Here is a 25,592-nt window from a genome sequence, read left to right on the forward strand (position 1 = left end):
GACTTTAAAAAATCAAATTCAGATACCGACTTGGAAAAAAATCTTCATTTAGGAGGTTCAGTTGAATGAGGAAAGTCTTCAGCAGGTGCCAAAAATGCAACAGACAGTGCCTATCCTATCTGATAAGCAAAGGGAAGTAGTTTCAAAGGCCTGGTTCCGACATCATGCAGAATGGAACTCCTGATAGGATGATATCTGCAGATTTTCTTCTGCAGAATGTAGTGATCAGCTGGATGTATAAGGGATAAACAACGTTTGGGGTAACCTGGTCCCAAACTGTATGGACATTTGGTATACCAGCACCAATTCCTTGAACTTAGCTCAGTAGCTAATGCAGCCAGTGCAATGCTTTCAGTAGTGGCATAATATTATGGTGATATTCTGCCCAACTCTGCAGTTGAGCCATCACATTTTGCACTAGTGGCACCTTCCAGGTCAAACTCAAGGGCAGCTCCACATAGAGCACATTGCAGTAGTCCAATCTGGAAAGTAGTGCATGGCCGACAGACAGTGGCCAGGGCCAGTAGCTGTCTTGCCAAGGTTGGTAAAAGGTCGAGTCACAGAGGTCACCTGGGCCTCTAGCACCAGAGATGGATCCAGGAACAGCGCCCTCCCCCAACCTCCTGCCCAGATCCTAAACCCGCTTGTTCAGGGGGAGTTTGAAACCATATAAAGTCAGCCCATCAGGTTGAGTTACTTTAGACTAGCCATGCTACTTCTTAAGACGCAAGACACATTGGACGTGGGGGTGCAGCCGCCTCCTTTTGCACTCTGAAGGGACTCAGCGCAGGAAGGAGGCGTCCTGCCTTTGCTTCTTTTTGAGAATGTTGGAGTTCATTCTTGTTGGAGAACAATGGCTTGGCTACAAGGCAGCAACTTGAGCGACGGAATATTTTCTGGAAAAAATACGAGGTGACTGGTAGTTTAGAAATTTTAACTTTTGTATTCAGAAACAAAAGCAATCCTCTCTCGGCCCCCTCCTTACCCTTAGAGGAACTGAGCAGCCTTCTCCCCGGCGGACACCCGGCCCTTCTCAGCCGCAGCTTCCCTCGGTCGCCCAGGTGACTCGGCCGCGCCACGCCGAGGCGGCGCCTCTTTGCAGGCCGCCAGCTCCGGGCTCCCGGCGCGGCTCCGTCCCGGCGGAAACAAGCGACTCCGCGAAGGGCGGAAGCCGAGCGCGGCCCCGCCCTCCCGGAGGCCCCTCCCCGGCGAGGGGGCGGGGCTCCGGGAGAAACATGGCGGCGGCGCTGAGGAGCCTGAAGGTGAGGCGGCGGCGGCGGCGGCGGCGGCGGGGAGGGTCTGGCGCCCGAGAGCGAGGCCGGGGCCGGAAGAGAAGCCGAGGGCGATGCCTTTCCCGATATGCTGGGGAAGCAGCTGCCGCGAGGAAGGCGCGTGTCTGGGGAGGCGCCTTGGGGTCTGTCCGGCGGGCAGAAGCGCCACGAGGGAGCTTCTCCTAGGGAAGTGATGGGGTGGTCTTCCCTTTGCTTCCAACAGGTTCATGACAGGCGCCCCCCCCCTCTGTCGGGGGCAGGAATGCTGGGCACTGCGGGCACCTTTTTCAAGCCCAGGGAAGCCTGGGCAGCACCAGGGTGGGACTGAGGCTGGAAGGCATCGAACACTTAGAACCTCCTGGCACTCCTGCTTTGCCTGAAGGATGATTTTCTCTTGATTCTCTTGACTTGCAGGGAATGGTTGGCCTGGTGACCGGCGGGGCTTCAGGCCTAGGCCGGGCCACGGCAGAGCGGCTGGTGCAACAGGGAGGCAGCGCTGTGCTTGTGGATCTGCCCAAGTCCGAGGGGGAGAGCGTGGCCAAATCGCTGGGAGAGAGATGCATCTTTGCTCCGGCTGATGTAGGGATTTTTCAAAGGGGGATTTGATAAAGAGGTTGTACCCACAGAGGAGCAGCTGAGCTAAGTGGTTTCCTCTCCTTTCCCAGGTAACATCAGAGTCAGATGTGAAGGCTGCCCTAGCACTGGCACGGGAAAAGTTTGGCCGTGTGGATGTGGCAGTGAACTGTGCTGGGATTGCAGTGGCTGTCAAGACCTATAATATTAAGAAGGACCTTCCTCACAACTTGGAAGACTTCCAGAGAGTTATTAATGTGAGCATTAAGAAAACCCTAGTCCATTCTTGTTATTGGTTTGTCATCAAGTGTTCTTGCTCCAACCATTTCCCTAACAATTCTTGCCTCACAAAAACAGCAAAAAAATTGAGATGCCTTACTGAGCAAGTGGGATCTGTAACAAAATGTTGTCGTGTGGAGTGTTCCTCTTCAAGGTGCCTGTCAGCCAGCCATACTCTGCTCCTTTTCAAGTTACAGTGGTACCTCCGGTTACATACGCTTTAGGTTACATATGCTTCAGGTTACAGACTCCGCTAACCCAGAAATAGTGCTTCAGGTTAAGAACTTTGCTCCAGGATGAGAACAGAAATCGTGCTCCGGCGGTGTGGCGGCAGCGGGAGTCCCCATTAGCTAAAGTGGTGTTTCAGGTTAAGAACAGTTTCAGGTTAAGTACGGACCTCCGGAATGAATTAAGTACTTAACCCGAGGTACCACTGAACTCATTTTCATCCTCCTTTTTCCATTTCCATTTCAACTCTCCCCCCACCCACTACTCCCTCAACTATTTCTCATAAGGTTTGGTTTGCAGACCCTTAATAATCTCGGTCACCCTTCTTTGCACCCAGTATTCTTAAATCGTGGTGCCCAGAACTGGACACAGGACTCTAGGTGTGGTCTGACCAAAGCAGAACAGAGTGGTACTATTACTGCCCTTGTTCTGGACACTACTGTTGATGCAGCCTATAACAGCATTAGCTTTTTTGCTGCTGCATTCCCTTCTTACATCTCAGCTCCTCTGTAAGCTCCTTTTGCAGCCACACTGGTTTCTTTTGGTGCCTCCCAATTTCGTTCTTGTTGGAATTGTTAGCATTTGTGCCTATAGTTTACCTTTAAGAAACTTCCAACCATTCAGACTCCCTGCTATTTGAGTATTTCTGACCATGTGATCTCATGGTGTTTTTGAAATCAGCCTTCTTAAAGTCCAAAGTGCACATGTCTGACTGCACTCAGCTTTCCCTTGCCTTTGTATCATGAAACCAAGTAAATGATTGCTTCCTCCCAAATTTCCCAGTACTTCCATTTCATCAGTCAGTTACTCCCTGTTGGTGAGGACAAGGTCCAAGATAGATGATCCTCTTGTTGCTTCTTCTACCTTCTGGGAAATGAAATTGTAAGTGAGGCAGTGGAGGAATTTGTTACATTCTTGGCAGAGCTTGATATCCAATAGATATTGAGGTAATTGAAGCCTTCTATGACTATTATCTCTTTCTTTTTTGAATGTTTGGTAATCTGCTCTAGGAAGGAATCGTGCAAATCTTCAGTCTCGCTTGGAGGTCTATAGCACACCCACAATAAGGTTACTGTTGTTTCCCTCTCTTACAGTTTTTACTCATATAATCTTTTACATATAACACTATTCATCCCTTCCTGTTTGGTCTATTCCTTTTAAACAAGTTGTACCCCTCAATTTCCACGTTCTAGTCATGAGTCCAACCCCACCAGGTTTCAGTAATGTCCACTATATTGTATTAAGAACTCAAATTAATCTTGCTTGTTTCCCATACTCTGTACTTTGGTATAGAGACAAGCAGAACAAGTCATTCCTTCCAGCTACTTCCTTCTTGTAGTTTCCTGCCCTTTAGCAGGTTTCTGTTGCAGGACCTCAGTTTCCTGTGCGTGAGTGAAGCTATTATCGCCAGTACCAGGGGTTCTCCTTTCAACTGTCTTCCTGCCCCTCAGGATTTGGATTAAAGCTTTCCTGATCAGACTCTGAGCAAAGACCTTCTTGCCAACCGCTATGAGGTGCCACCCATTTCTTGCCTGAAGTCCTTTCTCAAGGAAGCAGAGACCTTTCCTGACAACACCATGCATACAAGCCACTGTTTTCCTTCCAGCATTTCCCTCTTTTCCTGGGCCATGACATTCAACAGGGAGTGATGGAAAAACCACCTGTGCTCCAAGGCCCTTCAGATTCCTGCCCAGATTATAATAGTCGCTTGCTGTATGTCAAAGGCTGTGTTGGGCAGTATTGTTTGTACCCCCATCAGAAGGAACGATTGAGTTTAATATTAATATTTGACTTAATGATTTTGAGTGACAAGAGGTGTTTGCTAGACCCAGAGTTCTAATGTGATGAAGTAAAGGTGATGTCTTTCACTATTGGTTTGAAAGGGGTAAGGAAGGGCCAAGCTTTGGGGTGCATAACTTCCACCTGCCTGTGTTCCTCAGGTGAATATTGCTGGAACATTCAACGTAATCCGTCTGACAGCAGGTGAAATGGGACGGAATGAGCCTGACTCAGATGGGCACAGAGGGGTAATCATCAACACTGCCAGTGTGGCTGCCTTTGAGGGGCAGGTAAGTCTCAAGCCTCCCCTGCCAGCTGTATGAGACAAAGAGAATCCCCTGTGTTACAACACAAAAGAATCTGATCAACAAAAGGCAACACGTGGGCTAATAATGTATTGGCAATATTTATTAAACACTATCAATTGTTTCTTAATTCATAAACAAAAGCCATATAATATGTTGAAGAAGTCACAGGAAGAACTGTTCTGTTTGCTGTTTGTTGTTGCTGTGCTTACAGTACCACCCGGCTCGTTCATTCTCAACCAAACTTTGATATAGATATGAACTGTGGAAAGGCTTTCTGCCTCAACTTCAGTGTTTCTTTGTGGTTACACACCATTCTAAGCATGTTGATGGAATATTTATTTGACTTCTATTAGTTCATGACTTCTTGCACGTATTAGCCCACATGTTGCCTTTTATTGATCACATCCACTGCCAGCTGGCCTGGTTGGCAACACCCAGCTGACACTACCTTAAAGCAGTATACACACAGGTGTCCTATGCTTAGTGCCATTCTTACAGAAGAGCAGGACCATAAAGGTCTTTGTTGGGTTGCAACTCCCACCAGCCCCAGCCAGTATGGGCAGTGGTCAGGGATTATGTCTGGAAGACCTGAAGTTCCCCATTTCTTCTGCACAACATCAGTAGAATAGTCTAGGGTTAATTATTGCTCTGCTTTGTCCCGGAAACGTGGAGACTGTAAGTTACTGAGCAGAGGGAAACATCTTGTATCTCAAGCTCAATAAAACAGATCATCAACATATTAAAATTAATAATAATTCTATGCCACCCATACTCCAAGTTGGGCAGATGTTTTATTGACAGGATTAGCATCAGGTACTCCCACTATGTGTGCCCCAGCTTCTACTGCACTGTACAAGGGATGCACCTGACAGACCACAATGTTTTGCTGGCATTTCTGGGAGCACTGTTGCCTTACTTGGGTTGTGTGTACATATGTGCCCGTTCTGAATGTGTAATGGCAGGGGAGTACAGTAAAATGGAATATTCATTTCATAAGGTAAAAAAAAAAATCACAGGTTTGCTCTTGGTTCACAAGATGACAAGAGACTTTGTATTGAGAGGCCGGGTTTAGGCATCAAAGCTGAATTAATTCAAAGATGACCAGCCTCTAGCTTTGAGGCAGCCAGTGATTCAGAAAACTTCTACCCAGCAGTAGAGTGAGTGAGAGACTTACAGGTTTGCCTATGATACTCGGGCAGGCTTGTGTTCTGCCCTGTTCTCCTATACCACACTGGTCTGCAGCCTGAGGCAAGGGGCTATATACGTTTTTCAGCAAGGAATAGAGTAAGGATTGTCTTGTACCAAAGACATTGGCCATTGTTATGTTACCTTCAGAGTTTCCCCACAGCTTTATAAAAGGTAACATAACAATGGCCAATGTCTGCTCCTGGGTGTTGCTGAACCATAACCCCCATCATCCCTGGCCATTGGCTGTGCATTCTGGGTGAGGCTGATAGGAGCTGTAATTCAGCAACATCTGGAGAGCCAAAGTTTCCCCACACTTGCTTAAAGGAGTTTGGATGGAGGGCTGGGAGGAAATTTTCCCCCAAACCTGTTTAAGGACTTCCAGTGACTTGCTTTCTACCCCCTCACCTTGCCCCAATTAAGAGTGACTTCAGATTACTGCCCTGCCCTGCTCAGGCTTCCTATACCTCTGGCAGGCTTGTTGCAGTGCTACGCAATCTCCACATACGCGTTTCAGAGAACACTTGTGACTTTAATAAGGGTTTAGAGCGCCATTGTTTTTTTTCCCTCCCCAGGTTGGCCAGGCTGCCTATTCCGCTTCCAAAGGAGGCATTGTGGGAATGACACTGCCCATCGCTCGGGATCTTGCACCTTTGGGGATCCGAGTAGTTACCATTGCACCAGGTAGCACTCCTTCCTTGAATCTGGGCTTTGGGTAAGGAAGGTGCTCTTGGAGGGTGCTCAAGGCTGTAATGGCAGGATTGTATACTCCACAGAACTTGGTACAGAATTCATTAGTGGGGGTAGTGCTATCTGCATACGTTTATGCAAATTTGCCTTTTCCATGTCTTATCCAGAATATCTTGCATATTTAGTCATAGGCATAGGGCTGTATGTGGCACTGAACTTCTGGAATCCTTATTGAACCACCTGTCACATTTCTGATTTCAGCAGGTGCTGACCATGCACTTTTGAACCTATCTTTGCAGCTGTAAGTCCTAGAAACTCATTTTAAAACAAAAACTAAGCTTCTTAGGAAGCTAAATTCTGCACCCAGCAATGCATTCTGTGCTCCAATAATTGTGGCACACTCACACAATGCTCTGCTTAATAGGCATTGTAAAAGTGTAAAGAACAGAGACTGGGGCAACCCTGAGTGTGCTTTTGTTTTTTCCAGGTCTCTTTGCAACACCTCTTCTGGCATCACTTCCTGAGAAAGTGAGGACATTCCTGGCACGGCAGGTGCCCTTCCCAAGTCGTCTTGGTGCTCCGGAGGAGTATGCCCACCTGGTGCAATGCATAGTGGAGAACCCCATGCTCAATGGTGAGGTGATCCGGCTTGATGGGGCTATCCGAATGCAGCCCTGAACTGTAAGCTTGGCCCTGGAAGAGCGAGAGGGTTTGCTTCCCCATCACAAGTCAGGGATTGTTTCTCTGCCCACTGGACCATAATCATGGTACTTTTGAATCTGCTGATGATTACAGCTGCCTCTGCTATGCTTCCTCAGCTGGAATTTGGTTAGCAAAAGCAAATGATTAACATCTGGACTATAATAAATGAATTAATTGTATGCTCCTCTTCTCTTGCTGTATGAGTCTTCTCATCCCTTGCTAGTGGGACAATCTAGAAAACCCTATGCTCTAGTCTTCTAACCCACTAATAAGTCCCTGTTCCAAATTTGCAATGCAGTCCAGGAGCCCTGTCTCTGTTTTACTACCAAAGACACCTGTGATTCTATTTGGTGTTGATCTTCTTTGTCTCTTTTACTCAGTCTATGATGAGGATAACACACACACACAAATCTGAGAGTGAAGGAAAGCAAAGTCTTACTAAATCAAATTGTGCAAATAAAGTAGGCAACTTATTTCTAAAGCTTTCAAATTATTTAGAGCTCTTGGGGGGGGATAGTAATGGTAGTGTGGAGTAGCAAAGCAAGTCAGGAAGTATGAAAGGAAGAGTGGTAGTTAGAGGGGAGTATGTTAGTGTGGGGCAGTGAAGTCCTATACCCTGGCTATGACCACGGCCAGTTTATACTGCCTGTTTTCTGGTTTTTGAATTATAAAACTCAGATACCAGACTTCTGTAGCCAGGAAAAGCTGTGTATCAGATAGTGTTGCTGCCCATGAAAGCTGAGAATCACAGCTTATGGGGGCAGAGTGGCTTTCTGGACTCCAGCCTTAGTCTTGCTACTGCATAACTGCAAGCACCAGCAAGTATGGTCAGGCCCTGCTGAATTTGTTTTTAGCTTGCAGGCATTAACATACAATAAAGGGGTTTTAATATACTTTATATTGTATGGCAATGATGATGAGGTGTATGTTTGTATACCATCCTTCATCCAAAGATCACAAGGCTGTTCAGAACATAATGTATTTTATATACACTTGTTCACTGCTTAGATATTTTATATTAAGAATTTATGAATTCTTAAAATAATGTTTAGTCCCTGTTGAGAGCAAGAAGCTTACTGTGCAGTTTGCCCCGATGGCTTTGATCTTGTATTTCTTGGCTGTTGTGGATAAGCAAACCATTCTGAGCTAAACCACCTACAGATCCCAGAAATACTAGCACCTGATCCTGAGGAGAAGCTGTATAGAGATGTTCCCTTGGAGTTCCACATTCTGTTGTTAAGGCACTCTGTTCTGTGATGTGTGTGCAAAACAAACCACCCTAGCCCCTTACTCTAATTCTCTTCTCCGAGGACCCATTCGCACATTAGGGAAGCCGATTCACTCTACACGGAACTTAACAATCATATGGTAAGACATTTATGCAAAGTAGCTTGCCATGTGGTTGAGCAACATTTTACACTGGTATAGACATCCACGTGGAGCGGTCTTCAGGCAATAACATGGAAACTATGGTCTAACAAACATCAGTTGCTTTGTCCTTGTAATTCTACATTACAGCTAGCAGATGACTCCCTTTGTAAATACTGCACAAAAAATACTTTACTGAACGCAAAGCCTTCATTCCAACCAGATTTGGAACTGGGTTTGTTATGCTTCAGTCAGCGGCTGCTAGTGTTAAACTGCAAGTGGTACTGGGCTGTGGGTACATTGGAGTAGACCTCTTTCTCCATATACTGTAAACTGTAAAACAAAGAACAGAAGTTCAGTGGAAATGTTTGTCACTTCATTAGTGCCAAGGAAGAGTCAGCCTTGGTGCCTGTTTTCAGTAGCAGGACGTAACCTAGGAAGAAAAGATGAAAATGCCTCTGAATATGTGCCTAATGCATCTCCCTCACCTCTGGATCACAACAAAGAGTAGTAAGGATTAGGGGGAAGAAAGGCATTGAGCGCAGGTGGTGGTGCTTCTAGACAAAGCTCAGCCTGTCCTTCAGGGTACCTGCAATTCTCTACCTGAGGAGGCTGCCTCATTTCCACCTCCCGGGGGCAGGGAGGAACCTTTCATCCTTGGCCTACTCACTTTGACTTCTGTGCATCCGCCAGATCCTGGTTGTAGGCATCCAGGCTCTTCCTCAGCTGCTGGCGGAAATTCTGCTCCTGCTGCTCCATCTCCATGGCGGCATGGCCAGCCAACTCCCGCTGCCGGTCCCATTCAGCCTCCCTCTGCTGCTCTTCTTCCCGCAGCCTCTAATAGAGTGGGAGATAATAGGCTCAGGCATAATGTGGCTGATAGAAGTGAAAACTGTTTCACCCCTGGGTAAAATCTCTACTCTTGCTACAAACTCACAAGCCACTGTTCTCTCAACCGTTACCTAACCCCCTCAAATGTTGATATGGAGTTGGTACTGTCCTCCCTTACAGGGCTGTTGTAAGGTGTTCTTGAGTTAATCAATGTAAAAGCTGGACTCTGATTTATATTTTGTATTTTGAACTGTGATTTATATTTTATATATAGAGAGAGGGGGAAACAGATCCTTTGTAACATTCCAGGATGGAAAGATAAAGACTGATCTTTCATCTGGGAAAGAAACACCACCCAAAATTTTGTAACCTCCCCCCCCAGCATAACAGAGGAATTCAACATAGCACCAAGTGGGGTGGGTGTGCACAGAACAAGGTCTGCTTGTGCAACAGGACTTCCCATCTCCTTCCCCTGTGTGCCCCCTAAACCTACTTTGGGGGTTCCTCCAACTCTCCAGAGCAGATTTAGGGGGTGATGGGGTCCCACCGCATGTGCGGCCCTCATTCCATGCATGCAGTAACTTAGTTGAATCCCACAATAAGGAAAATGCTCTTAAAATGCATAGATAAGGGCGGTGCTTAGGCCAATATACCTGCTGCTCTTTTCTCTCCTACATAATGGACCATTCTTGAGCTTACAAGGGAAAGCATTCCATGTTACTTAGCTCCACTGTGCTCTGGACAGGTAATGGATTGCCACCTAGTGTACACACACCTTGCATATTATGCAAAGACCTACCTACACATCTGTATTGCCCATGTCAGCACATTCCCACCATTTTCTGGACATCCTCTTAGTTGAATTAGTTACGAAGGAACTTGTGTAACTCACAAGCTTTCTTGCTGCAGCATCAGCTATGCCGCCACTTGCCTGCTTCTCCTTACACTGCTCCTCCTGTGCTTTCTGCACAGCCTCCACTTCTGCAGAGGTCATCCCCTTCCAGCGGTCCGTGATCACACGGTGTGGGCCCACAAGGCTTTTGGCGATGTCAGGGTTTTCTGTCAGGAGGTCACCCGTCAGGTGGTTGTAGATTTCTGCATAGTTATTGTCCTGCTCACGCTGCTGGGCCAGACGCTGCTGCTCAGCAACCTCTGCAGCCTGGTTTGGGAAAGGAGTAGATGGGATGCTGTTGCATCTAAAGCCTTGTGCTCATGCCTTTCTAGCCCAGCCTTTCCCAACTTGGTACTCTCCACATGTGTGCACTACAACTTCCACTAGCCCTGGTCAGCATGCCCAGTGATCAGGGATGATGGAAGTTGGGAGTCCAAAACATCTGGAGGTTGAAGAACGATGCAGATGAATAGCTAATTAATACAGGAAGATGGTACCTGGGCTCGATTAAAGTCAGCTATTGCCATGGCTTTGGCCTTGCGACACTCTTCCTCCAAACGTGCCAGTTCCAGGGCTCGTAGGTCCAGCTCTATCCTCTTTTTGTCCTCCAGGCTGTCTACAAGGAAAGCAGGTGTTCTGACATGCAGTCAAGCTATGTACACACACACCTGATCCTCCCATAAGGCAAAGTGAGGCAGGAGATTTGGAATGGCATAAGAGTAGCAGAATGGGAGACAGACACATCTGTGTTGCTTTGCAGCTCCTAACTGTTTCAGTAGGGCTTGTGATGCTGGTAGTAAGTTAAGTGATGACTTACTTCTCCAGTTCCAACAGTGGAAGACTGGTCAAGGAGAAACATGGTCACTGCTTGCATTAGCACCTGTTGTTGACTAGACAAGCCAGTGCTCTAACTTAACAGCGTACCACTGAGCTAACAGCAGAAAATGAGAAGGCCATGTCAAAGCAGGTGATCAGCCCTATAGTAGGACAGGCAATTCCCAATTTACGAAGGGGTTGCATTCCAAGATACTGCATGCACCAGCTTGCCCTGCCTCCTTGTCGTGCCAAAAATGGCACAGGGATCCGTGGTCGTGCATGTGCCGATTGTGCTGGTCTGTGCTCACTTTTGAACAGTACTAGCACACACCTGGCCAAGAAACATACACCAGAGAGTTAGTTGGCTACTATGCCTCTATCTAGAGCAGGGGTTCTTAACGTGGGATCCATGGATTGGCATCAGGGGGGGTCTGTGTCAGGCACAATAAAGATAAGAAAGAAAATGTTTCCAGTGCAATGAAATAAATTGTTCGCAAAATTGTGTGTGTGTGTTGATTTCTACCTACACCCTACAACATAGTAAATAAAGATGTTGTAAATAGGCAAGCAAGTTTCCCAGGACTGGGTGAAGCTGAAAAGTGTTCACCCAAGCCTGGGAAAACCCCCGCCTCCAGCAGGACCACTGGGTCCAAGGGAGGCATTGTCGCCGTCACGCAACAGCACCCAACCTGGCGGTAAGTGTCATTACATACCCACCGTGCCCTTATTTTTATTCAGTGCCCCCCCATTGCACCTGAGGCTACTATCACCCCTCTGAATCATTCCAGAGCCCCCCAGAGGTAGTACCACCCACTTTGGGAAACACTGCTCTTAAAGATTCACCTCCAACTTATCAGTCCAGTTGGGTAAAACTTTTTTTTTAAAAAATAAAATTATATATTGATACTTATACAAAAATTTACACCCATTACAAAGTATATTTCTATGATATACTGAGATAAAACAGCTACTTAGTCTAAAAGAACAAAGTCAGAAGAAAGAAAAGGAAAGGAGAAACTTAAAGAATGAGAAAATGTGAGAAAAGGAAAAGAAACCTAAAGAAAGATAAAGAAGAAGAAAATAAAAGGACTTCCAGCTCCATGTTATGCAGCTACATATCATTCCTTAAGAGCGAAGCCAGTATTCCAGTTGGGTGAATCTTGTTGGTGCCAAAAATATGAATGGGAGAATTCCTGGATGCCAAGACCCAGTTTTGGGGCAAGTACTCTTTGGTGAGAGAACCCCAGCGGAGATTTAAAGTCATAAAATATATAGCAAAGTAAAGCATGGAAATGCTTGTAGAAAATGCAGGAGAATTCCTTCATCTCCAACTTCTGAGTAATACAAACGGTCTTAAGAAGAGGATAGCTCTTCAGCAGAGCTCAAGGGAAACAAATAAAGCTTGCAGTTCTACATTTTCACCCAGGCCAAGTATGTCGCAGGGAAACTGGCTGTGCAGAATGATTTACTCCACCTGAGGCACTTGAGTGTCTTGGGCAGGGCCAATGCTGGGACTAGCTAGATGTTATTCTCCACATTCCTTTGTCAACCACAGCAGCTGCCTGGCCTCCTCCCACACAACACCAGCTTCGCACTCCTGTGTCCCCAAGCAAAGGATCTCGAGGGCATTTCACACACCCCATCCTGAACATACCAGCATATTTACGGTCAGCAAGGTCCTTCTCCCGTTCACTTCTCTGCTCCTCCAGGATGCGTTTGTTCTGCTCCTTTAGAAGTTTTTGCCGAGCGTTCGCATTCAGGTCCTCACCGGCAAAGCGCTGCATGCTAGAAGGGCCACAGCGAGGGTCATCGTCACTCACGCGGGCTGGGTGGCCTTTGCGTGCCGCCTCTGGGTCATGGATGTCCCACTCCCGGCGCATGGAGGGCTGTTGCTCCCGCTCACGAAAATCCAAGACAGCCTGGTGAAGCTGCTTTTTCCGTTGGCGCTCCTCTTCTTCCAGCATTTGTGCAATCTTGTCACACTGCACCCGATCTGCATCTGCATAAGAACAGCACAGGATGCTGTTAGTCATTGCTCTGTCTGTCTCATGAAAAAGAACTGACTGACAAACCTGGAGATGTAAAGGGAACAAGACAAGGATGTCCATTATCACCATTATTGTTTACCGTATTGGCCCAAATATTAGATGCACCCGCAAATGAGACACACCTTTAAAATTCAAGGCTTATTTGCAGATGCAGCCTGCCTCCCGGCATTACCGCCTCCTAGCACTACCTCCGCAAGCCGGCACCAGGGGGAGGCTTGGGAGCAGCAGGCAAGCTGCACGCCCTTGCCTCACGCTCCTGGGCTGCTTCAGGTTAAGAACGGACCTCCGGAATGAATTAAATACTTAACCCAAGGTACCACTGTATACCGATTATTGGTAATGTGAGGTACTTCAAGTAATGGCAAAGAGGGTTAACAAAATTTATCTGGCGGGGAAAAAACCAAGGATTAAATTTAAAATATTAACAGATCTTAAAGAAAGACATAGATTCAAGCTGCCCGATTTAAAATTAAACTATGAAGCTGCCTGTTTGATATGGTCAAAAGAGTGGATATATTTTTAAAAATGCAAACCCCACTGAGGTTGATGCATTTCATTCTGCCCGACCTTCTGCACTTTCTTTCATTTGAATTTAACTGTTGGGGAAACTGACTTGCTCAGGCCCCAGACCAGTGCCCTGAGACAAGTGAGATAAATGACCTCACAGAGAAATGGAGCAGAAACACTTACCGAAAGCTTCATCACGTCGTTTCTCTGCAATTTCTCTGAGTTTTCGCTCTTCCACCTGGGTCTTTAAACCTTCCACATCCACCTTAAAAGTGACATTGTAAGTTAATTGCTGCATCTGATGTGGCTGTTTCAGAAGCAAACAGAATGCAGGATTTTGCATGCTGCCCTCCCAAATAAAGACAAGAAAGAACATGCAGGAACCTGAAAGATGCAATGGCATAAGCTCTCCTATTTCATGTCAGCTAGTTTAGAATATAGTTTTGAAGCTGCTGACCAGAGCTATTTGGCTCCTATCTTTCTGTGCCAGCTTTGCTGATTTCTGGTTCATTACTGGGCTCAAGTCAAAATGGTGTTTTTACATTTAAAGCCCCAAATGGCTCAGGATAAAGAAGCTTAAAAGGACCACCCGCTACCACATTAGTCTGCCTGTTCTCACAGCTCCTCTGGTAGGGCCTGCTACATGTCCTACCACCAACTGATGCAATAGAATAGGGTCTGGTTTTACCTAATTTCCTGCTGCTTTTGGTTATTTTTTATCTGCTATCCTGGCTTTTTGTGTGTGGTTATGCTTCAATATTTTTACTTGCTTTATTTTTTGCTGTAAGCTGCCTTAAGTGCCTCTGTCCCCTTTGCTATCAATTATCCTATCTTTCTAACATATCTGATGCTTTTAAGGCTTAAGGTTTAAGCTTTTGGCCTGCATATATAGAATATATGACCACTGAGCATCTAGACCATGAAATATAGATGCTCCTGAGGAGTGATCAGGAGTAATCTATTACGTGAAACACTGAGATGAACACTTGTCATCTGTAAATGATGCCTGTAATAATGGAATTACAGAAAATGAACAGTCCTTGCTTTCACTCATAAGTTGGAACCTTATTCACGAGATTTTTTGCTGAGAGTTTATTCTTGTATTTATGAATCACTTCCTATGAATCAATTATTTATTGCATTTATATCCCACCTTTTTCTCTAAGGAGCTCAAGGTGGTTCATGGTTCTCCCCCATCTCAACTAAGCCTCACAACAAACCTGTGAGTTAGGTTAGGCTAAGAGGCAGTGAGTAGCCAAGGTCCCTAGGTGAGCTTCATGGCCAAGTGGGGATTTGAACCAGTTCCTAGTCTGACACTAACCACTATACCACACTGGCTCTCTCAAAGTGATTAATGTATAGTCCAGATGCCCTTAAGATTTTTGGACTACAACTCCCATTATCTCCAGCCAGCATAGCAATTAGTCAGGGATGAAGGGAGTTGAAGTTCAAAACATCTAGAAGGCAGCATGTTAACTGCCCAAAGCCTAGCCCACATCCCCAATAAATGACCTCTCGCTGCGTCTCACTGAACAAGCTGACAAGCTGAGTAAATTTAGAAAGGAGTGTTCAGGTTAAGATGTCTGTGCACAGGGATTACTTCCTACAGGTATCTCAGTTCTGAGGGATAGTTAAGGAGTCTTTCCCAGAACTTCAAAATCAAGGCAGTCCTCCTCCGAAAACATGGCTCTATAAGCCCTCCGTGTCTCACCCCCATCGTGCGATAGCGAGCATTAAAGATGCGGCTCTGTCTTTGCTTCTCCCGGTTCCTGCGGGCTTCAATGGCAGCTGCCTCTTTTATATCTGGCTGGATGTCCACTTTATACATCTTTGCACCTGTAACTGAGGGTTGTGTTTTCTTGTCAGAGGAAGAGAGATTTAAGTTTTTAAGTTTTTAAAGCAGACCCAGCTCCATCCCATTGCTAACTAATCTTATCTGAGTGGTGGGAATAGATACCTAGGCCTGTCTCTCTATCTATTCTGGAACAATTTGCAGATAGGTCTTGGGTAAGCATGGAATAAGCTTTTCTCCAACATCAGATCTGCCTAGTTCAGCGCTGGGAAACCTTTTCAGCCAGGCGGGCCAGATTCTTATCTGTCCCCACCTCATGGACCAAGCTTGACAGGTGGGTTGCTCTGTCCACCTGTCAAAGTACTTGGGAAGCGTTTCCCAAGTGCATGGCAGCCAGCTAGTTGCGTTGAAACTTCAGTGTGAAGCACTTTGCAAGGCCTCTGCTCAGTGCTTCTCAAGCATTGAGCATATGACTGGCCAAGCTGATTGTGGCAGGGATTGCCTGCATGATCAAGTTCCCCATGAAAGACCACATCTCTACTTCCCACATTTTGTGGTTTGGAGGAAACAACCTTATAAGCCAGAGGTTTCCTAAAGGTGATCTAGTGATTGCTGTCTTCTCCAGTGTTCTAACACAAGACTGCCTTTATTTCAATCCCCCAACAAAGCAAAATGTTGAAAACAATTCACTTTCCCCTTCCTCCCTGGTGGGGAATGGAGGCACTACTTGGGGTCCACTTTAGGTACCAATAAGGGACGCGGGTGGCGGTGTGGTCTAAACCACTAAGCCTAGGGCTTGCTGATCGGAAGGTCGGCGGTTCAAATCCCTGTGACGGGGTGAGCTCCCGTTGTTCAGTCCTAGCTCCTGCCAACCTAGCAGTTTGAAAGCATGTCAAAGTGCAAGTAGATAAATAGGTACCACTCCGGCAGGAAGGTAAACGGCGTTTCTGTGCACTGCTCTGGTTCGCCAGAAGCAGCTTAGCCATGCTGGCCACATGACCTGGAAAAACTGTCTGCAGACAAACGTCGGCTCCTTCGGCCAGTAAAGTGAGATGAGCGCCGCAACCCCAGAGTCATTCGCGACTGGACTTGTTAGGGATCCTTTACCTTTTTTACCTCTAGGCACCAAAATGTTTTGGGCTGACCCCGCCTGGTGCTGTGCTGTTTTATTGTGGTTATTTGTATGGTTTCAATAGATTTTATATACAGTTTTAATTTTATCAGTGTTCTATTGTTTTTTAACTATTCCCCCCCCCATGTTTTTAGCAGTTCTTGTTTTTATCAGTAAACTGCCTTGAGTCCCTGTCAGGGGAAAAAGCAGTGTGCAGACCCTTCAAGTGTCCCTATTTTCCAGGGACCTCCCCGATTTAGAGAAGCTGTTCTGGTTTCTGATTTGATCCCAGAATGTCCCGCTTTTCCTTAGGATGTCCCTATTTTCATTCTTGAAGTGCTGGAGGGTATGCGGCGTGTGTGCGCATATCATATCATATCATAAATGAGCGCCCTGGACCTCCCAGCCGCTGTCCCGCTCTCACCTTCTCCCTCCAGAAGTTTGCGGCCTCCTGGTTGCTATGCCAACAAGCCAGCCTGTTCTGAATTCCGCGTCGATTTATGCAAATTGAGAAGCGGAGGAACCTATCAGCCAAAAGAAAAGGGCCGGCAGGGCGGGAGCGCCTTTAGAAGAAGGGAAGAGGGAGGAGCCACGTATGCAAACCCCGACGAGCCATAGCGCCCTATCAGCTGCCGGCTTTCCGAAGGAGGTGGGACCCGCGGATTTGGAGCAGGCCGGGCGCCGAGTCCTCGCGAGGTTTCCGCACTCGCGTTCTGGTGGTGGCCGAGGGGCCTGGCGTGGTCCGGCGCGGGGCCTTGAGGTTCTGCCCGGGGCCGCCTTGGCCCGTGTCCCCTGCCGTCTCTGCCGCGCCGTCCCCCGCAGCCGAAATGGGCTTTCTCAAGCTGATCGAGATCGAGAATTTCAAATCGTACAAGGGGCGGCAAATCATCGGGCCCTTCCGGCGCTTCACGGCCATCATCGGGCCCAACGGATCCGGTGCGCGGGCGGGGAGGCGGCGGGGTCGGGGCTGGGGCGGCGCCCTTCCGTCCCGCGAGGGGAAGGCCTGGCGAGTCGCCGTCCTGGGAGCGATGCCTCCGCCTTGCGGGCGCCAACTTGGTTCGCGCGTTTCTGTCAGCTGTGAAGGACTAGTCTCTTGGAGACACCGCTCTGAGAGAGTTTTTCACATTTGGGGGACGCTTTTTCGTTTGTCTGTTTGGAACCAGGTGTCGCCCGCTGACAGGCGCACCTGCAGACCCCCCCCCCCCGTCATGCAGTAGCTGAGAAGACAAACCCGACCAACTGGGGTTTTTTCTTCAAAATAATGGTGCAGGTAGAGGGAAGGCATTAATGAGAAGCAACTTGGTTATGCAAGTTTGGGGTTTAAATAGCTGGAGGAGGCACCCTACTGCGGCAAAGGGTGGGGGGGAGGCACTCCCCCCAAACTGTGTGAAATTTGAGAAGGGACAGCGTTAAGCGGCAGGGCTGAGGACATTCTTAGTGGTGACATTTGTCAGGAAAGGGGAGAGAGTGCTTTTTTTTTTTTTTTAGAGAGAGGTTCAAATCATGGGGTGCCCATCCCAGATCAGAAGAGGCATTCAAAGCAAGAAATAAATTTGTATATGCTCAGAGGCAATCTTCACAGGCTACAGGGTTGTGGCACGTGCTACAATGGTTTTAGGGCCCAGGAAGTGAAAGCTCATATGACACCCTGAGGGAAAGCCATATGGCACTTTTGCTAAAATGCATCATGGTTTATTTTGTTGTCCTCCCTCCAGGCAAGTCAAACCTCATGGATGCCATCAGCTTTGTGCTTGGCGAGAAAACCAGCAATCTGAGAGTAAAGACGTTGCGAGACCTGATCCATGGAGCCCCTGTAGGGAAGCCAGCTGCCAATCGGGCATTTGTCAGCATGGTTTACTCTGAAGATGGTGCTGAAGATCGTACCTTTGCAAGGGTCATAGTAGGTGAGCTTTGGGGGCAGGGTGAGGAAATGGTTGGGTGTGTGTCCTGCTGTAGTATTGGAGTCCATGGTAAGCAGTGTTGCTGGGTGGCTTGAGCAAAGAAGACTGGGCTACTCTGAAAGGGGTCATGTGGGGGGAGGTCCTGAAGTGAGTCCCATTGTGTTCAGTGGGGCTTATTTCCTTGAAAGTATGAATAATAGTGCAGCCTTTACATGATTACATGAAAGTAAGCCCCTGTAGAACTTATTTCTGAATCTCCTATCGGGCCTAAATCTGCTAGTGCATTCTTCCAAAGAAATACCATCCTGCTTTTCACATTTACTTGTTTTCTGTGGATGTCCTTTGTAATACATTCTTCCAACCCTATTATTATCTTCAGAATTGGGGAGTAGGGTGAGGAGCTTCTGGAACTTGGAAGTCTTGGGTTTCTAGTGTTGACTGAATGAGATGTCTGTTTTCTAGGAAGCTCATCAGAGTACAAAATAAACAATAAAGTGGTACAGCTGAGCGAATACAGTGAGGAGCTGGAGAAACTGGGCATTCTAATCAAAGCTAGGAACTTTCTAGTCTTCCAGGTAAGCCCTCCTCCCCCTTTATAATCTCCCCAAACAGACATGCTATAGTAGAACATACATTTATTGGCATTTTCCCACCCAGAGTCCACGTTGACAGCCAAACATGAGCAGACTTTCTCGTAACACTTCCACAGTTGCTGACACTTGAGCAAAGGTTCATTTAAGAACATAAGACCTGTAAGATCAGGTCAGTGGTCTAACTGACTCAGTGTCTTGTTCTCACAGTGGCCAATCAAATATCTTTGGGAAGCCCACAAGCAGGAATTAGGTGCAACAGTACACTTAATTGGGATTTCCAGCAACTGGTATTCAATGTTACACTACCTTCAGCAGGTAGTATACAGCCATCATGGCTAGTGGTTGTGCTTTGTGGGATATGGTATGGGCTCCACATGGATTCTGGGATGGGCTCATGTAATCCTACTAGGAGGAGAGCAGAGATGTGAGATTCAAGCTAATAGGATCCAGTGATGACTAACCTTTAATTTAACAAATAATTATTTTAACAAACCTTTCTGCTGTGAGGAAGGGCTCTAGCTCTGCAGCGGAGCAGTACATACTTGTTGGTTTGTTAGTTACATTTATATACCACCTTTTCTCCAAGGAGCTCAAGGTGGCATACGTACTTCTCCTCCTTCCCATTTTATTTTCACAACAGCAACTTACCTGTGAGGTAAGTTAGGCTGAGAGTGAGTAACAGGCCCATGTCTCTCAGTGAACTTCAAGGCTGAGTGGGGAACCTGGTCTCCCAGGTTCTAGTTCAGCTCTCTAACCAACAGGTTCCTGTTCAGTTCACAGCATCTCAAGGTATGACTGGGAAGGACTCCTGTTTGAAACCCTAGAGAGCCACTGCTAGTCGGTGTAAACAGTGGTTGACTCTGTCCAAGGCTGCTTCTTATCTTCCTATATTCCTCCTTCTAATAGTGCTATTCTAGTACTACCCTAAAGTACAAATGCAGACTCCATTGCCTCTAGCCTATTGTTTTGCCTCTAGCCTATTTAGCTGGGAAGCTGGCAGCAGTGTGGTTCTGAAAAGACAGATAAAAAAATCAGACCTACACAGGGTCTAGCTGTGCCACAGACTCCCACTGCGTGTGTCATTGGTGGCACCTGTGTCTCTGATTTGTCACATATTATTCAATCCATGCCAGAAGAATGGAGATGACTAGATAAGATGAATCCCTTGGCTTGTTCTGATGCTGCCTGTTTTCACTGCCCCAGGGTGCGGTGGAGTCTATTGCCATGAAGAACCCCAAGGAGCGCACAGCACTCTTTGAGGAGATCAGTCGCTCGGGGGAGCTGGCTCAGGAGTATGACAAGCGCAAGAAGGAGATGGTCAAGGCAGAAGAAGATACTCAGTTCAATTACCATCGGAAAAAGAACATTGCCGCAGAGCGTAAGGAGGCTAAACAGGAGAAAGAAGAGGTAACTGAAAGCTGCCATTGGACTGTGCTTTCCTTACGGGTCCAGAATGTTGTCACACTATCCCTTGGCACTTCAGTCGTGGAAACAATTTATTTTTCTGCAGTTTGAGTAGAAATCCAATCTGTTTTTGACCACCTTTTCCACATCCTTATTCTTCCTTGTTTCATCTCCTCAGCCACCAACACTGCCCTCAACTTCTGCTGATTTTTTAAAAAAATCCAGTTCCAAAGAGCAAAATCACTCCTTCCAATCAACACCATCTCTTTCCCCCTATCTGGGTGAAGCTGCTTATTGGTCCTCAGTTGGGTGGGAGTTGCCTCTTAGGTACTGTATTGCTGTGATTGGTGGCATAGTTTTGCCTTCCGTGTGTTCTGGCACCAGCACAACAGTTTAAGTGTCTGGGATTTCCCCTTTCTAGCTCTAGGTGAGGTCTGGCATTTCTTTTGAGAATGGATAGGACCTGGCATGCCCTTCTTGCTATGTCTTCCTCTTTCTGTTATGAATCCTTAACCCTCAGTTCCCTGTTTTGTTATCTAAACAATTTTTTTGCCCATAAATATGACCTTATACTCACTTCCTTTTCCTGATTAAAATTCTAGTTTAAATAATAATAATTTTATTCTTTATACCCAGCCACTCTGAGGAATTGATCTTTTATTTTCAAGCATCTTCATTCTCCTCCCCTCCTTATTTTCTCTCCTTATCTCTTCTTTTTGTTTGCTGCCTCATTCTTTTTGTCCTTCTGTGACATTTTTTTCTACTTAAATATAAAATTGGCCTTACAGCTGTCTTCATCTTCCCCTCACCTCCTTTGGCTTCAGGGTGCCCTGCCTTATTACATTCATATTTTGCCCTCCTTGCTCTCCTTTTAAGTACTTTTTAAAAGTACAGTACTTCTGAGTTCCTAGATTCCCTGAGAGGGACTGCGTTTAGTGGGACATAATCCCAGGTAAGTAAAGATAGGATTGCAGCCTAACAGTGCAATCCTAACTATGTCTGTTGAGAAGTAAGTCCTGTTGAATTCAATGAGGCTTACTGCCTGGTTAAGTAGAGATAAAATTGAAGCCCAAAAAGTGTGGTGATGTTGCTGTTAAGGTAAAGTGGGTTTAGTTTGAGACTCTGTTCAGTGCTTGGGATTAGAAGTCCTTTAGGCTTGCAGCATGCTTTGCCACAGCTTATGCCTTATGTTCTCCTTTTTTGGGGGACAGGCAGATCGGTACCAGCGCCTGAAAGACGAGGTTGTGCGAGCTCAAGTCCAGCTGCAACTCTTCAAGTTGTACCACAATGAAGCTGAAATAGAAAAACTGAACAAGGAGCTGGGCTCCAAAAACAAAGAGATTGATAAGGATAAGAAGCGGATGGACAAAGTGGAGGATGAGCTCAAGGACAAGAAGAAGGAGCTGGGCAAAGTGATGAGAGAGCAGCAGCAAATCGAGAAGGAGATCAAGTAAGCTGATAGGTTTTAGTATAGTGGGAAGCAAAGAATCAAATTTCAGAATTCTGGGATCTACTATAAAAGCAAAACCTGGAGATTTGGTTCTACCAACCCAGATCCAATCACCATGAGGTCTCCTGCATATACAGGATCTCTGTTAACACAAATCAGGTGTACCAACAAACCCTAAAATTGTACCGGACAACTGGTCAATAGTTGCTTAGTTAACAATATGGTTTTGCATGTGGGGACTTTGAGGCTAAGGCCAGGGCTAACTAATCCCAAATAAAATCTTTCCTTGATATCCCTGTCCTAAAGCAAATTGATTTAGAGTGTTGTCAAAAATTTTATGTACAACAATAGATTGAAAGCAAGATAATTTTAGTGATACTACAATTAATCTACTCCAGAGATCTTCAGACAGTGTTTGGGGAGAAACTTAGGGCTTCCTTGGAAGCTTATCAGGAGCGCCTTGATAAGAAGAGCATTAATGCTGGACGCATTATCCCCGAATTATAGAACTGTTTTATCTACTTCTACAACAGGGGTGGAGAGACTGTGGCCTTCAGATGCTGCTGGACTTGAACTTTGATCACCCTTACCATTTGCTGTGCTTTCTTGGGCTGATGGGAGTTGTAGTCCAGGAACATCTGGAGGGCCACAAGTTTCCCCATCTTGACTTTATAGCATGCTGATCTAGAATGGGAGTTTGTCTTGGGCTTTCATGGAAACTGGGTATGCAATTGCCATACATAACAAAAGCATGGTGTTTTGCAGGGAAAAGGATTCTGAGCTGAACCAGAAGCGCCCACAGTACATCAAGGCCAAGGAAAATACGTCCCACAAGATAAAAAAGCTGGAAGCTGCCAAGAAGTCCTTGCAGAATGCCCAGAAGCAGTATAAAAAGCGCAAGGGTGATATGGATGAACTGGAGAAGGAGATGCTATCTGTGGAGAAGGCCCGGCAGGAGTTTGAGGAACGCATGGAAGAAGAGAGCCAGAGCCAAGGCCGGGACCTCACACTGGAGGAGAACCAGGTATGGTCAAGGGAGTAGCTGAGATGGGATCTGTGGCTCCAAACAGTGTTGGAAGGAGGAGACTGTTAGTTTGCCTTTCTTGGTGCAGAAAGTATTGATCTGATGTGTAGAGGTCTTTCCTATTCTAATTAATTCAAGAGGGTTCTGGAAGCTTCTCTGTGTGTAAACTGGTGCAAGCTGGAAGTTTCTAGCTGACACATAAGTGTCTATTCTATTCATGATGTTTGGGTTATTCCTTCAGAGAAGCTGAGTACAGGTGGCTTAAACTGGTCCTGTTATCTCTTTCTGTCAAGGTCATGCTGCCTATAATCAGAGGCCAGAAGGAGCTTGGGTTTCACTTTCTATCTCTTTTCTTCTGGTCTGGTGTTCTGTATATAGTATGCTCAGTGTTAAGGTTTTAGTCTTATTATAAGTTATTATAAATTTACTGCAACTGGATTCATTATAGACAGTGCCAACCCTGAATGTATTGGATTTGTGACCGTTATGCCCATTTGCCTTCAGTAGCAGTAAAGCTTTGCTGGATGAAGTATTAATTGCCTCTGATCTATTTTTGGGGAATCCTGCAATGTGTTTAAGTTTTTACTCTGCTAACTATATGTTGGAATCTGCTCTGGATCAATATGAGTAGTATTCATGTCAGAGACTTCATGTGACTTTGGAAGATAGAAGGAGCTACCTTATACTGAACTCCTGCCCTAAGCAATTTTTAAAATATTTATGCAATTTATGTTCCACCCTGCTATAGCAAAAAATACTCATGGTGTCTAAAATGCAATACAGTCAAATAACAAAACAAATTGTATCAGTAAGTTAGAAGTGATTTAAAAGCAGCAGTTTTTTTAAAAGCACAAGAAGTCATAGCTCCCACCCTCAATTCCTGCTGAAATAAAAATAGCATTTAAAGTAAGGTTACCAGACATCCCCGTTTCCCAGATTTACAAATTAGTCCCCTGACAAAATCCATCTATTCAGTAGGAAGTTGAAAAGTGTCCCCGGATTCATTGAAAAAAATCTAGTAACCTTAATTTAAAGTGCACCTAAAAGAGGGCAATGAAGGGGCCAGGCATTCCTCTTGGGAGAAACTGAGACAGAAAGTTCCCAGGTGGGTTTTTACAGGAAGAGGTGGTTCCATTTGAGAATGGACCTCCGGAATGAATTAAGTACTTAACCTGAGGTACCACTGTAAAAGGATCGTGGCCCAACTTACAATCCCGGGTAGCTGTTCTGGGGGAAGCTCTCTCAAAGGCAACCACCTCTGTGTCCTGGGCAACTGTCTCCAAAATGTTCCGCTCTCTTTGCTTCCTACTTTTATCAAACAGGTGAAGAAATACCACCGGCTGAAGGAAGAGGCCAGCAAGCGAGCAGCCACACTGGCCCAGGAGCTGGAGAAATTCAACCGTGACCAGAAGGCAGATCAGGACCGCCTTGATCTGGAGGAGAGGAAGAAAGTAGAAACTGAGGTGAGTTGTTTTCCCTGTTGGAGCAGGCCTTCCCCTTTTCTCTCCTATTTCCAGGACTTGGCCTGCATTGCCACCCACTCAGGATGTGCATTGCCCCATCCTTTTAAGTAAAAACAGCAACTCACCTGCACCTAGAATAACTAGATTTTGTCCTGAATCTGCATGTTTATAACAGTTAGACAAACTGAGTGAAGTTGCTTAACTCCTCTCTTACTTTGCATTTATCTTTTACTGATCAGCTTAGGTTTGCTCTGCTTCTGTGTTATGTGCTGTTGCTTTTTTATGCACCCCCACATAATTGCACCTAGTCCCTCTCAAATTTTTGCATAAATGAGTTCTTCTACATTCCTTCCCATTCTCCCCATCACTTTTCCCGTCCTTCCCTTCCCTTCTCATCAGTCATCTCTGACTCCCCCACCCCCTGCCTTTTTGTCATCCCATCGCCAAAAGCCGTGTCAAAGGAGAGAGGACTTTAAGCACAAAATGTGTGAGGAGCCATAACAGCAGATTGTATATAGATAGGCATCATATATTGCTTGAAACTGGTGACACTGTATTCCTGATTCCACAAGGCTTTATACAGCTGGATCTGATCCAGTTCCGTAGTACAGATCAAACTGGCCTTGAGCCTTTGGAAGGAGCCAGTAGTGGAAAAGGGTACACAAGCTAGGGCTGGGCGATAAATCGATGAATTGTCCAAAACCGGTTTCAAGTCCATATTGTGATATCAGTTTCATAGTTTTTCACCTGGAAGTATATTGCGAATCATGGGGTGGGTGGGTGCTATGCAAAAATTACAATGTGGGAAAAACCATGAAGCCACCAAGGCTTCTCTTGATTCCTGCATTCTGTTAACTGCTGGCTCAGCTCTCTTCTGCCTCCTGCAGGGGGCAGTGAATCGCAAGAGCAGGCGCCGGCAAAAAATCACAATGTGAGAAAAACCGTGAAGCCAGCTAATGCCTCTGTGTAGCTCCATCCTTATTTCAGGCATCATGATATCGGTATTTCATTTTATTTCACTTTTTATTTGAATACCAGCTTTCTATATTGCTCTTCACAAGGCAGTTTACAGCAACAAAATATACAACAAAGAATACACACCTTATAATACCGTATTTTTCGCCCTATAGGACACACTTTTTCCCCTCCAAAAATGAAGGGGAAATGTGTGTGCGTCCTGTGGGGCGAATGCAGGCTTTCGCTGAAGCCTGGTGTGCACCGACCCCTCTCGCTCTCCAGGCTTCAGGAAGCTATCCGCAAGCCGTGGGAGAGCTTCGCACAGCTCTCTCCCACGGCTTGCGGAGAGCTGCCTGTGCTGGGGTCAGGGGAAGCTCGGGCTCCCCCCCCCAGGCCCGCACCTGGGGGGGAGAATAATTT

The 25,592-nt window shown here is 46.2% G+C and overlaps 3 protein-coding genes and 1 long non-coding RNA gene across 7 annotated transcripts in view; 2 read left to right on the top strand and 2 right to left on the bottom strand.

Moving 5' to 3' along the window:
• The window catches only part of HSD17B10 (hydroxysteroid 17-beta dehydrogenase 10), a 239,552-nt gene extending 232,358 nt beyond the window's left edge, over positions 1–7,194 (top strand). Inside the window, exons 2-7 of one of the 2 annotated variants that reach the window (XM_053371028.1) lie at positions 1,227–1,262; positions 1,686–1,850; positions 1,937–2,101; positions 4,292–4,420; positions 6,199–6,307; positions 6,801–7,194. In XM_053371028.1, the coding sequence (XP_053227003.1) occupies positions 1,236–1,262; positions 1,686–1,850; positions 1,937–2,101; positions 4,292–4,420; positions 6,199–6,307; positions 6,801–6,991 (786 nt within the window). In that variant the 5' untranslated portion in view covers positions 1,227–1,235 and the 3' untranslated portion in view covers positions 6,992–7,194. Of the gene's footprint in view, positions 1–1,226; positions 1,263–1,685; positions 1,851–1,936; positions 2,102–4,291; positions 4,421–6,198; positions 6,339–6,800 lie in introns of both variants that reach the window. The other variant, XM_053371029.1, reaches the window with a different exon arrangement.
• LOC128404934 (uncharacterized) lies at positions 828–1,128 on the bottom strand. Its single transcript, XR_008328196.1, has 2 exons — positions 986–1,128; positions 828–896 (listed from the first exon to the last, which is right to left on the bottom strand). It is a non-coding gene; the product is annotated as an uncharacterized LOC128404934 (long non-coding RNA).
• Positions 7,195–8,109: 915 nt separating the features above from the next.
• Positions 8,110–16,930, bottom strand: RIBC1 (RIB43A domain with coiled-coils 1). 3 transcript variants are annotated; one of them, XM_053371011.1, is made up of 8 exons: positions 16,805–16,930; positions 15,189–15,313; positions 13,661–13,742; positions 12,577–12,921; positions 10,604–10,722; positions 10,146–10,373; positions 9,054–9,220; positions 8,110–8,716 (listed from the first exon to the last, which is right to left on the bottom strand). In XM_053371011.1, the coding sequence occupies exons 2-8, from the start codon at positions 15,303–15,305 to the stop codon at positions 8,635–8,637; spliced, it is 1,140 nt and encodes a 379-aa protein (XP_053226986.1). In that variant the 5' UTR covers positions 15,306–15,313; positions 16,805–16,930; the 3' UTR covers positions 8,110–8,634. The 3 variants fall into 3 exon arrangements, with proteins under 3 accessions (XP_053226986.1, XP_053226985.1, XP_053226987.1); XM_053371010.1 differs by having other exon boundaries at positions 15,189–15,319; positions 16,805–16,928; XM_053371012.1 differs by lacking the exon at positions 16,805–16,930 and having other exon boundaries at positions 12,577–12,994; positions 15,189–15,294.
• A 217-nt stretch (positions 16,931–17,147) lies between these two features.
• Positions 17,148–25,592, top strand: part of SMC1A (structural maintenance of chromosomes 1A) — a 29,973-nt gene continuing 21,528 nt past the window's right edge. The window contains exons 1-7 of the mRNA XM_053370975.1: positions 17,148–17,316; positions 18,096–18,284; positions 18,744–18,856; positions 20,078–20,281; positions 21,490–21,728; positions 22,494–22,752; positions 24,075–24,215. Coding sequence (XP_053226950.1) covers positions 17,208–17,316; positions 18,096–18,284; positions 18,744–18,856; positions 20,078–20,281; positions 21,490–21,728; positions 22,494–22,752; positions 24,075–24,215 — 1,254 coding nt within the window. The 5' untranslated portion in view covers positions 17,148–17,207. The remainder of the gene's footprint in view (positions 17,317–18,095; positions 18,285–18,743; positions 18,857–20,077; positions 20,282–21,489; positions 21,729–22,493; positions 22,753–24,074; positions 24,216–25,592) is intronic.

Source organism: Podarcis raffonei, chromosome 17, assembly GCF_027172205.1.
Source record: "Podarcis raffonei isolate rPodRaf1 chromosome 17, rPodRaf1.pri, whole genome shotgun sequence".
In the NCBI taxonomy this organism is placed as follows: Eukaryota; Metazoa; Chordata; class Lepidosauria; order Squamata; family Lacertidae; genus Podarcis; species Podarcis raffonei.